Source organism: Mycteria americana, chromosome 1, assembly GCF_035582795.1.
Source record: "Mycteria americana isolate JAX WOST 10 ecotype Jacksonville Zoo and Gardens chromosome 1, USCA_MyAme_1.0, whole genome shotgun sequence".
Classification (NCBI taxonomy): domain Eukaryota; kingdom Metazoa; phylum Chordata; class Aves; order Ciconiiformes; family Ciconiidae; genus Mycteria; species Mycteria americana.
This window is the reverse complement of record NC_134365.1, coordinates 53,315,962-53,329,029: the sequence shown is the minus strand read 5'-3', so window position 1 is coordinate 53,329,029 and position 13,068 is coordinate 53,315,962. Positions and strand designations below refer to the sequence as shown.

General features: G+C 40.2%; 1 protein-coding gene across 6 annotated transcripts in view; it reads left to right on the top strand.

The window, feature by feature from the left end:
* The window catches only part of ANKS1B (ankyrin repeat and sterile alpha motif domain containing 1B), a 452,062-nt gene that overhangs the window by 415,663 nt on the left and 23,331 nt on the right, over window positions 1-13,068 (top strand). For all 6 annotated transcript variants that reach the window (XM_075497691.1, XM_075497704.1, XM_075497731.1 and 3 more), the window contains 2 exons: window positions 6,277-6,405; window positions 10,553-10,624. In XM_075497691.1, the coding sequence (XP_075353806.1) occupies window positions 6,277-6,405; window positions 10,553-10,624 (201 nt within the window). The remainder of the gene's footprint in view (window positions 1-6,276; window positions 6,406-10,552; window positions 10,625-13,068) is intronic.

The following is a 13,068-nucleotide window of genomic DNA, read 5'->3' as shown; positions in this document are numbered from 1 at the left end:
AATGTTATCTTAGCTTTTGCTGAGGTGTCACAGATGCTTTCTTGATGAGTGTCCAAACAAGGAAATATGTAAAAGATGCTGGTGAATGCTGTGCTTGCCTAGTTCTGTTGCTTTTGCTAGAGATGCTACAGTATGCTTACTTTGCTTTGCTACTACAGGCTATCTGTACAATAACGTAGAAGGTAGACCGAAACCTTTCATTTACACAGCGGGGTCACGGTCAATACCAAAGGTAATATTATCTGTATCTTTGTATGCAAAGAAACTGTTGTTGGAAGGAGATGGTGGGCAACTGCTTTACTTAATTGCAATGCATTCTTTTCTGGTAATTGTTACAAAGAAAACGTATTTTTCCCGTTGACTGTATTGCCAGATTTTCCCCTTCCTCTCTCTCTGTGAAAGTCTCCAACAGAGAGAGATTCAAATCTCAAAACTTAATTGGGATGTTGACTTCAAACTTCATCCCTGACAAAAACTGAAAGTAACCAATATTTCTTCTGCTCTCTGCATTTTCTGTTTATGCCTGCATAACTTTCTCTCTTTACATCACCAGCACGTCTGACTAAATTGTTTTCTTGTACTCACAGTTTGAAACCTCTTCTAAAGTCTCTGAATAAGCTATGTTTCCTTGCAGTCAGTCCAAAAATATTTTGTCAGCAAATAAATAAAAATTACTTTTAACAGCTGTTTTACTTCCTCCTTTAATGTTATTGCAAGCCTTTTCTTAATTATTCTTGCCTTTTGGCAGTTGCGGTGCATTAATATTTACAAGATGAGATGTAGTTTTCTGTTTATATTAGCAGTCCTCTGTCTGTGAGATCTGGACCAACCAGAATGCAGGATATCCTTTCTCATCGATTCATCAGGTTCATAATGTAAGATACAGTGATAAATGGCTATGTTGTCACTCTCTGGATGTACAGTCTGTTGCCGTGGTGTTATCTACGGGTGTCACGTCGCTGAAGTGGCAAAAAAAGTTCATGACTTGTCCGCCCTCTTTGGGGACTATGTGTGCGCGCATTCGTGTATCATGCCGTGTGGTTAGCATCTGTTGGCTGTATGGTGTACATACAGGACGTGGGGGGATTGCCCGCAGCAGTCTCGCTCAGGGGGAGCTTTGACTTCTGTTCCTGATGTTTTTGTTTGCTCACTTTTCCAAAGCGAGAAACCGTGTAAACAGCTCGGTTTGCACAGTTTCACCCCCACAATGTGTTGTGCTGCCCTTTCTGTGTTAATCTATAGGCTTTGCCTAGCTGAGGAGCACGCCCTGTTTGCAGAGGCGCTTCTGGGGAATTAGAGGTAGCGCTGATGGTGCTCTGAATTTTCATCACTTCTGTGATAGGGGCACATCTGCTGTGCACGTGAGAGCAAACCTGGTGATCCGTATTGCAGCATGGTAAGGACGACAGCCAGTCGTTCAGACTTCACAAAGCATAGTATTTCAGAGGAGCTGTAGGTTTCTCCTGATTTCCCTATAACTGCCTCCTTGGAGCATTTCTGCCAGAGAGGGGCCGTTTTGGCTACCGAGCTTTAGGAGCTTGTAAAATGTAAGTACGCCACGAACCCGTTTCCATTATTTCAAAAGCCAAAGATACAAGGAGCTAAAAAAACTTCTCTCGCTCTAGGAATTAAAACGTAAGCAAATAATGAGGATTTGGCTGGTCCACAGAACGTTTAAAGTTCTTACAGGGAGAAAATTATTAATTTGCCATCCAGAAGCATTGTATCTATGTGTGCTCCAATTTATTGTTGTCATGGTGACTAATGCATGTTACCGTAACTAGGCATCAGGCTTTAACAGGTGGAAAAGTTATAAGATGTGATCCTTGTTAAAAATGACTACATTCAAGCCACTCAAAACCAGGCCTTTTTTTTTTTTCCTTCTGTAGCGTGGAGGGGTTTTAACTTTATAAAAAGATATTAATGTCATTATAAAAAGATACATAAAAGACATTTTTATAAAGAGACGAGGCAGGTGTTAGACTTTATAGAAGTTGTATTGAGATTACTTCTTACCTGTGACTACCTCTGCATCCAGGTGACTCGCCTTTAAGGTGAGTCAAATACAGTTCTCAGGGAATGGGATGAGATAGAAAAATGTGCAACAGTTGTAAAAAATTACCTGATAGCAGTAATCTGCTTCTGTAGCTCATTTGACATCAAGCGTCTGACCCTTTCTAGAGCACTGAGAAGTGCACATCTGCCCATTTTCAGGGTTACGAAGCACTGCAAGAGCATGAGGTATTGGTCTTTAGAGTATGGCCTTTATGGTTAAAAGTTGTCACTGTAAAAGGATTGAATCTTTACCACTCTGGCACCTGACTTGAGACAGTTTTGTGACTGTAAATTCTTATCTGCAAAACGTGGAGCAAAAGATCTTTCTCAAGGTGACTGAGGCTAGAGAGAGGAAAGGCACTGGTTAAAGGCATGGGGAGGTTAGAGTACTAAAACACAGGCAGTACAGCAAAAACCATGTGATAAATTGCACAGCTGTCTGATGAGCTGTAAAGTTAGGTGAGGAATAAATTATCTCTTGCCTTTCTACTTCATCAGAGGGATAAAAAACTCCATACGTATATTGTGTCATAAAAAATACATAAGCTTAAATGTTTGATTATTTCTTATAATTGCAAATGAAATATTCAAACCAGAAAATCCTTATCCTATCATATCTATTTTTAAAAATGAAATCAAACATTATAGTTGGTCCTGCACAGCAATTTCCGAACATTTCTATGCTGCTTGAAAGTGGTTTAGGTACTTATGAAGGTCCTGAATCTCAATACATCACCTGAGTTGTTCCACACCAATTACTCAGATTTAGAACTACTAGTAATTCATATTTTTCTACCCCAGACTTGAGACTTGTCGTTTCAAGTCTCCTCTAGGTCAAAGGTATTCCTACTTTGTATTTTACCTGAAGTTAATTGCCGTCATCACATCCTAAATCTCAGAACTTCAGTATCTGACTGGAGTCAGTCAGCTGAGGAGCTCCTTTTCTTCCTGTAGAGGTTTTTAGGCCCAGATTTATGAATGTATTTAGCTGTCTAAATCTTGTTTAAAAGCCTTTCTTCCCTTTAAAAAAAAAAAAAGGAAAGGAAATTGCATGGGGAATATGTAGTAGGAATTACGCTTCCTAACATCTTCATGGATCTGGGCTTTGGAGACTACCCTGTTATAACTCAGTCTAAATAGGTAATGAATACTACCAATAGTATGGTTTAAAAATCGAAGGAGTTTGGTAAGAAACAAAAGGAAAGGAGACCAGAAGCCACTTCTGCTGAATATTAAAAACCACGTATGATACAGTTACAAAAGAAAATTCTATGACTATGTATAACATGTCTTCTTCATCCATCATAATAATCTATACCTCTGATGTTTAATTTTATGCAGCTTTTCTTAGTAGCTGCTCCCTCTACAAGACACACTGAAATACATGAAAGGTCTTCGGGTGCAGTGGTCTGTCAGGAAAAGCAGAAATCCTGTATTTCTGCATTCCCTTAGCCTCAGCTCTATTGCGTATTTAGATCATCCTAGAGACATGTGCAGCAATCGTATCAATTCTGCTTTGTCTAATTTAAAAGGAGTGGTACTAGGATGATTGTATATATTTATAGAGCAATTAATGGATACAAACAAGCGGTCTCCACACAGTCCTTCTCTAAGTGTCTCATACACTAGTTTTATTAGCCTGGTTGAAGATTATTTCTCATTTCCTTGTGATTATTGCTTCCTAGCTCCTTTATAAAATTGAACCAATATGAGAGGTAATCAGTGTTCCTCTTGTTACTGCCCTTCATTTACAGACAGAATCAATGCAGTTCTCCATGCATTTAATATCTTTCGTGCAAAAAGGAGTCAAACTGTAAAATGATGTACTCATTTTACTCCTTACGTACCCTGCTTAATTTTTCAGTACTGTCCATTTTCTGCATGTGAGGAAAGTCACCTGCAGACCAGCGCAACACAAGGGTTTGGAGCACTACCCAGGGTCACTTATTCCATAGAAATTCTGGTCCTACCTCATGGCTATCCCCATGCTTCCTCGATGGAAAGTCCAGTGGTCAAAAGATGTACTTTTATAGCTTCTCTGTCCTGGATTTACTCCTGTTCCGTCGTAGTAACCTTTTGCTAAAGGGATAGGGTATACCTCCCAAGATCTACTTCCTTACACAGAACGTGCAGGAGTGTATCTTTATTAGGGGAAAAAAAAAGGACTATTTCAAGTGGTCTGTTAGCTATGGCCTTGAACAATTCCTAAGAGACAGTTGAGCACACTGAGAATTTGCGATGGGTGCAGTCCCTCTTCTCTTGTAGTCAAATACAAACTCCGCTAATAAGGATGCAGATCCTTGCCCCTTGTAATATGATTGAAACCTTATTTTATAAGGAGAACTGCTTCTAGATCTGCTTCTTAAATCAAATTCCCACTTGAGATTAAATATGATAGAAGGTTTTTATACATTAGTGGTCAGAAGGATTCATTTCTGTGGATACGGAATGCCAAAAATTGGAGCAATTCTCCTGCTGCTTTCCTTTCAAAATCTGAGGTTGAAGTCATATCCATAGCATATAAGCAACTTAACTAGGCAAAACAGAAATTACAATACTGTATAATTTGTAGATGTGCTAATAGTGCCAACGTTAACTAGGTTTGACTTGTTTTATGATGTTCACTTGCTTGAAGTTACCATATCGGCAGGGTAATGTTGATGTTTCCAGATTTATCTCTTGCTTTTCATTGCAGAGTTGTGCAAATGTGTGTCATTTCATTATTTTGTGACACATGAAAATGATGTACTTGTTTTGTTTACTCTGTCCTGATTTAATTAGTAGGATGTGATAGTTTGCCAGACTTTTGAATGTCTTCGATAAGAATTTTTTTCATGTGTTTTTGATGCTTAACTTCTTTTTGCTTTAAAAGTCTTAACTTCTAGCCATATTCGGTGTGAAATGCTGATGACAATTCCTTGCCAGCTTCAACACATATTTTAACAATATGACATGCATAGAAAATACACAGAGAAAGTGCAGGTAAAGAAAGAAGTAGCATAATCCAAATTGAAATAATCATATAGGAGAGGGTAAAATAGTTTGAGAGAGAACAAGCAGGGGAGGAAGGAGGATTAGGAAGGAGAAATCTGATCCCCAAAAGACTAAGTGCGCAGGAGAGGGAAATTCAGAGGCAGACCAGACCAGACAGGGTAGGGGAGAAGTGGGGCTGGTGACAGAGGGAAGAGGGCTTGGGAAGAGGAGAAGGACTCCATCCACAGGTCATTTTCAGTTAAAGTTGGTTTGGCAGCATCCCTGGTGTTGAGGACACGGGCAGTGTTCGCGCATCTGAACCAAAAGTAGGAGAGATCACAGATAAAAAAATAAATAACCTCAAAATAATAATTTTTTTTGCATGGGCCTGCAAGGTGGAAGGAGTCCCCAAGGACCCAGAGGTCAGTCCAGGTCCAATAAAGCCATGTCCGAAAATATGCAATGGCAGGTGAGACCCAGACCAGCACGGCCATGCTGGGGGCATTCCTGTACCGATGCCTGCCTTGGCTCTTTTTGGAAGGGAGAAGAGTGTCCTGCGAAGGGATTTGGCAGCAAACTGCAGTCCTACCCATGTTCTCTGAGGGCTTTGAGGAAAGAGGGGAGATGACAGCTCAGGAAGGCAGTCACCTATATCAGTGAGAATGATGAATGTGGAAGGGCAATGTTAGTAGCTCTACAATGAGACATCAAGAGAAGGTGATCAAAGTAAATATTCGAAAAGAGATTAAAGAATGCCTCATATATTTGAAGAATGTATAATAAGTCTTGAGATCAAAGCAAAGTCTCAGTTACTTAGCCATTTAGGAAAGTTAGTTATTGGTTATGTGTGCTGGATAACAGAAGACACTAACTGTGTAGAAAAGCTTGTAAAACACATAGCGGAATTTGTGAATGGCATTTTTGTGCATCTCATGATTTTTTTTCAAGTGCTCTCATCCTCATATATGTATTGTAAACAGCTATTTTTAAGGAACATTTCCAGTGCCTAATGATTTTATTCTCAAGACAAATAGATTTAATTAAAGCCTCATTAAACACTACAGTAGATGACTTTGGATTATAAATTAAATCATGAAAAATGTTGTAGGAGTTGTATTCCCTTATTTTAGTCACGTGGCTCTATGTGTAGAAAATAAATTATTGTTAATTGAGCACAACAATGGAGGGCTATTTTATAGCGAATTTGCCTGCAACTTCTCTTATATCTCGAACAACTGTGATTTTCAGACAGGAGACTGGGGAGAGCCTTCAATTACCTTGCGACCTCCAAATGAAGCCACAGCATCAACACCTGTACAATATTGGCAACATCATCCAGAGAAACTCATCTTCCAGTCATGCGATTATAAAGCATTTGTAAGTGTTGATAAATTTAGTGGTTTGATTTGGGGTAGATATCTTAATCTTAGATTTTGATAGACTGTTGTTGTTTTCATTTATAATATTTTTTCAGTCACTTTTAATGAGACAGGCCACTTCCTCTGAAATACTGTAATTGTAATAAATGAGAAACAAGGATGCACAGTACTTTTTGCTATGAATTTTGTGATACATTGCAGTCTATGTAGCAATAGCGTTAGAGAAATGACACTATGAATAAGTGGCTAAGTGTTGTAGAAGTGACACTGAGAGCAAACAACTCTACTTCTCATTTGTCACAAATCCCTGTCTAGTACTTATGGAAAAATAATAAAACATAATATGGGATCCTCATGCCTACCTTAATGCTGTGTGCACGGTAGTTAAAGTAAGTATTGCCTTGCCTGAATTTTATACACCTGTTTTTGGGGAAGGGAGCTAGGGAGGATGCAGATCAGGGTCCTGAAGCAGTGTTTTCCATGCGTGGGACGACGGCACGTTCAGACTCTCCCAAATTGATGACTACTTGAAGTACCAGTAGCAGTCAGTTCCTTCAGGGCAGGGAGTATTTATTTTTACCTCCCAATAGCTGTAACCGATTCCCACTTCCCGTCCCTGGAGAAACAGAGCTTCTCTCTACAGCTAAAGACGATTAGTCGTCTTCAGCTGTTATAAACACTTGTGAAGGAGAGGAGGGTCTCCTGAAGTACAGAAAGTCATATTGGAAGACTTTGTTTTTTAAATGAAGAACACTTTTCTGAAGCCTTGAGTTCCGTGTCAACAGGGCGGGGGGGGCTGGTGCTTCTGGGGAGCTGAAGAGGCACCTCAGCCCACCTAATTAAACTCTTACATTTCCCCTTCTGACTTCGCTGGAAATCACTGTTAAAGGTGCTGAAGGTGCTTCCCAGAGCACTGCGTCCTCTTCAGAGGTGGCCACCTAATGAAGCAAGGCTGACTTATTTTACAAAGGAAAGGGGCTCAGTAGTTGTAGTACCTTTAGCGTAATAGCTGGGGGTTAACCACTTGTCCAGGACGTGGGGTTTAGATCCTCTTCACCTGAAGGGGCTTGGATCCTTAGTGCTTTTTAGGATAATGCTCTGTTCACCAAACACTGGAGCTTTTGGGGGAGAGTTGGGGGCTGCTGGACCTGATGCAAAGCATATCCGGAAAGGTAGGAATTAGAGACTAAGTGCAGGTGAGACAGAGCCTGGCTCCCACTGAGGAGGGGCAGAAGGGGTGTTACAGGCCTGTCTCGCTGGAGCACGTCTGTATCTTCATCAGACCTTCATGGGGTAGAAATTGCCATGAATGCAGGGATTGTCCCTGGACGGTAACAAGAACCTCTCTCTTCCTCAGCCAGTCACAGTTAAGGTCCAGCTCACCTGCTCTCGGTCTTGCTCTCCTCCTATGCAGCACCTCAAATTGAAAAGGAAGCTTAGTGACTTCTAATTCTTTAAATATTTTTCATAGTTTTCAGTAAAGTGAACAGGTTTATCTCAAGAGTGCCTCTGATCTCATTACTCGATCCAGCAGTAAATTCATAATCAGATGTAACCTTTGTAGTAGATTGGAAGGCGTGTCGATGATTAAAGAAAAGAAGTTGAGATGACCAGGAATATCCAAGTTACTGGTGATTAAGGAAGCACCTTCCTTTCCTAAGGACCATGTGTCACTGCACTGTCTCAGCTCCCTGAGCTGTATTGACTTCAGCTTTATAGAGTAAAACCCTGGCTTGGAAGTTATAATGGGGGCAGCTTTCATTGTATGCCACATCACTCAGTTGAACTGTTGGATGTCCTCTGCGTTGCTCCCACATGCTCTGGGTCTTTGAGAAGGAACATTTCCAAAAGCACAGCAAGTCAAAGGAAAGCAAAATTCCCTCCTAGAATTTCAGATTTGTCTGACAACTAAATTGGACAGTACCTCTGTGATTTGTTAGTCTATTCCACAGTCCAGCCTGGGAAGCATTTCTGAATGCCTGCAGCTGAGGCTTTTTGCTCCTGTGCAGATGGAATAGGAACTGCCTGTCTCTTTCTTCCTCTTGTTCTGCCATGAGCTCAAAAGCACTGCTTTTCTTCCTTGATGCCTGACCCACTGGTAGCTTTCAAGGAAGTACCCATTTGTTGTGTCACAGTCCATAAAAAAATAATAAAATAAAAAAATTGAAGAAATTAATTGCATCCTTCCCAGAGAAGGCTAAGGATGCCAAAGGTGTCAGACAGCCGGATCCAAAGATACAGTTCAACTCAATGTGCTTTTGTTTAATTTTCTCATTTCAGAGCTTGCTTTAAATTCGTTGCTCTTCTGCAAGGGCGATACCAAGCCATCCCATCAAATTAATGCCCAAAGCCCTATTCATGTCGCCATCGAGCCCCCAGCTGGACTCTCAGCTGCTTGGTTTATGAATCTTTCACATCTGCAGTCCTCCAGGAATGCCCTTCATTCGTTCCTTTCTGCTTGTGCTTATCTGCTAGTGTTGGTGTTGCTCACCCTTCCATTTATAATGCCCTGTAAAGTGTTTCTCACCAATTACCGTGTTGGCTACTGTCTACATTGAAATATTTATGCATTTTCTTGCAGGTCAGAGAATCCTGCGGTACACAGTGTGAACTGAAGGCTTTAAAGAAAATATCTGTGTTGAGGTCAGGAGACCAGAGAGTTGAACCAGTACACTTTCTGTTCAGTTCCAGCTTGCATTCAGCTGTAACTGAAGTTATTTTTGATAGGTTCTTGTTTAAGATTAAGCTGGTTCAGTATCTGGTTGGGTCAGCATAGGCTGTTTCCAAGGGGAGTCAGTGTGGTAGAATGAAAGGGGTCAGGCAGCAGTGGTGGGTTGCAGCATCCTCTGCGAAGAGGCTCCTGCCATGGCGCTTTCTCTCCTCCTGCAGCTCGCCTACCCCATTCTCACCAGTGGCATGACTTCTCTTCAGCTCCTGTGTTGCTCACTTAGGACTGAAGACTGAAGAGAAGCCGTGGCATTGCGCTGCAGTGAGAATGCAAAGAGAGACATCTCTGTGCCTGGGGAGGAGAAGACAAGGGGAGGCTTGCTGTGCTCTTTCCCCAGTTAAGCCAGACTTGCATGTGACACCATACAGAAATACAGAAACATCCTGTTTGCACAGAGCTATATGAACATGTGCACATCCACAAACGCACACGCCTGTAGCGTCTGTAGGAGAAATGCAGAGCGTAGCTCTCGCGCAGCCCTGTTAGCAGTAACAAGACTGCTCCCTGCCAGGCGAGAACGGCAGGGACGATGCAGCCAGCTCCATCCCTGGAGGAGCAGCGCCATTCAGACGTGGTGTAGAGAGGTACTGAGACCCCAGAGGAACACATCCAGAGGAGCAGAGCCTGCTGTCAGGGGGCAGGAGGGCTCCACCTGCACATGCCAGCAAGTGACATAGTGGGGAAGAGGCAGGCAGGAAAGGGGATGTGTCAGTGAGGCACTCGCTGCCTTGTGTACCCTCGGAGATGAGCAGGCTCCTCTGAGAGCACGGTGGCTTTCAGCGAGCTGAGCCAGGACCCAGCACCAGCACCCTGCTGCTTCCTCTCACCCAGCCTTCCTTCAGATCAGTAAAGGCGTCAAAATAATAGTTAAGGGTCAGCCTTTTCTTAGGAAGAAATAATGGTTTAAACTAGTTTTGCGTTCTGATTTATTTTCTCTGCTGACATTGGGCTCTGCTATTTGCACACAAATTAGCTACAGATTGAGTACACAGAGGTTAACATCGCTGCTGGCCTTCACATCCACGTGATTGCACACATAGCAATATGAGTTTGGCAGATGGCAACTCAAAAAAGCAGATTCTCCATTTTTTAATCAAATGGCTTTTTTAAGACGAAATCTGTAGTATTTGCTTGTTCTTTGAGTGACTAAGGTGATAAGCTAGAAGACTTTCAGATACCGTTTCAAAGGGCTCCATCTGATTCAATACACTTGTTGCTGTGCATCCTGTTTCATAGGTTGGTTACCACACTGGTTTAAATGATTTATCAGAGAACTGCAGAGTAAAAACAATGCTAAAGCAATATATTAAGTTGACTGCTACCACTATGGTTTTTTAGGCATTTTTAGTGAATTTCTGCAGATGTTTGTCTGTTCTGGAATTTTAATTAAATTAAGTTTAATGGTTTTTTATTTTAGTATTTAGGTTCTATGCTGGTAAAAGAGTTAAGAGGCACAGAGTCAACACAGGATGCGTGTGCAAAGATGAGGGTAAGTTAGTAAGCCTGCTCCTTTCTCTATCATCACAGTATTAAATAATATCAACTTGTGATTACTTGTACTGTGCCCTTTTTGCTTTTATAATGTTCTGTTACCCATTTGTTTTCCATTGCCCTTGCATTTACATTGGTATTCAGTAGGAAGTCTGTTGTGCCTTTTGTCTTAATTTCAAGTAATACCAAAATTTAAAGGTAGATTTTTATTTTGCATGTTGTATCTAAGAAAAAAACAAATGTATGCGCTATGTTTTCTCTTGAATCTTCAAGTATGTTTCAAAGTACTTTCCACACACTCTAAATGTGCCCCTATCACATTGCTTTTATAAACAGAATTTATAGCTAATATATGATAATCTAGATTGAATTCACTATGTGAAAATATGTACTAGTGAATATATTAACATGTTACCAAAGCCATTGTTTTTTACGTATGGTCTAATCCTAAAGTCACATAATCTTATGGATGCTTTCACTCACATGAGTATTCCCATTAATTAGAGTTACTTACATGCTTATTGATTGAAGGATGAAAAATGATCTACTTCAGTTTCACCTGATGGTGGAAAAACAGTTAGGTTTCCTTCAAACTGGTGAGAATGTGTTTTCCTATGGCTCTTTGGCCTGATACTGGTTTGTAGAAAATTACAATGAGGCTCAGTCTATCTCCAAGAAACATACTGCTGCTGGAAACGCAAAACAAGCCACAGGCCAGCTACACGGTTTATTCCCAGCTGTAGTTGTAATAAGAACGCACCTGTTTATAGAGGTGGCGAACATATCATGGTTTGGCATGATTAATTAATGAAGAATATAATTGTTCAGTAATCTACCAAATGTGTAAAATGACATAGATGAATGAGTGAAATCCTTTCTTCTGTGGATCGTAAGTCTTTAATGCAAGATGCCTCTGAGCACTAGACGTAGCATTCGGATCAACTAGAAAGCTGGAAGATGTGTAAAATTCATGCAATCAGACAACCATTTCCTGTTGGTTACGTATCTGCAGCACGCAGACTTTTGTACAAGCTGTTTTAGCTAAGGGCTGGTAGTAATTCACGCTTACTAGATTGCCCGAAGATCTGTGGCTTTTCAGCTAATTACATGCTAATCATTCCTTACCTGGGCTTAAACTCCTCCAAAAAAACCCCCAACAACTTGACACAGAGGGATCTACAGTCACATACACGTGTTCTAGGGAATTAATTGAGGCTGCAAGCATACCATCTTCCCATCCAGTTTTCAAACTGTCAGACTTCGCAGTTCAATTTTTTAGGCATATGCCTGTGCAGATCTTGGGGCAGAATTTGACAGCATAGTAGCATGGGACAACTTCAGTAAGTTATTTGACTGAACTAGGAAGCTTAACATCAAAAAAGTCACTCTAAATAATTTATAGCCATTTAAAGATTTTTTTTTTTTTAAGTAATAAATTTGGCAAATTTAAATCATATACCTGAAAAATTAAGTGTTTGAAAACAAATTTAATTTAAAATACAATTTTTCTATAAAAATAATGGAGTTGCACTAATAGGCTATAGTGCCATACAGGGCACTTATATAATCAGTGATGGAGTTTATATACATTTATTTTTTACATTCTCTTTTGAAACCATTGTACTGTGAGAATGTTTATTTTCTGGCTTGAGGGGTTTTTATTGCAAAGAGGTTTGAATAAAACAGTTTTTAATCAGGATTTCATCTATTCTTTCTATGTAGTCCTTTTAATCATATTCCTATTCAAGTCAGAAGCAAAAAACATTGACTTAATGGGAACAGATTATTATTTTAGTGTAAGTTTCCCAGTAAGAAAAATGTATCTTTTTCCAAAACTTTCTCCCTCTGGTTGTGTTCTGAAAGTTAGTGTCTATGAATTGGGAGTCCAGGCTGTCCAAAGTCATCCTGAAGTTTTGCTGTGATGTTCATTATTGTATTTAAGTGCCACTGGGTTGTTATTGAAAATGTGGCTTCTTTTATAGTTACATTTTACTTTAAATGTACTGAAAGGGACATTTCACTTACAAAAAAGAAGTTAAAAGCTAGATATATTATTTGACTGCTTCTCAGGTACTGAATTCTGTCCACTTGTCCAGTGTATTTAGAGTCGGTAAGATTTCTACATAGGGTTGTACTAATGTGATAGAGCAACATTTTTAAATTTTAGGTTGGTTTTTTTTTCCATTTATATATTTCAAATCTATAGCATGCTGCAATCTGAGACATGCTGGGGGGGAGTATGTCACATATAACCTTGTACCATGTTGAGGTCCTCCCCCACAATTTTTTAATCTTTCTGAAGTCAGCCACATAGTGGTTTTTAAGGAGAACATATGAAAATTAGGTACCTAATTTTTCTGTCAATGTGTCTTTAGCTTCTCCATCTTTAACCTAATGCTGCTCAAAAAAGTGTTGATATTCACTGGATGTCTTCCAGTCAGC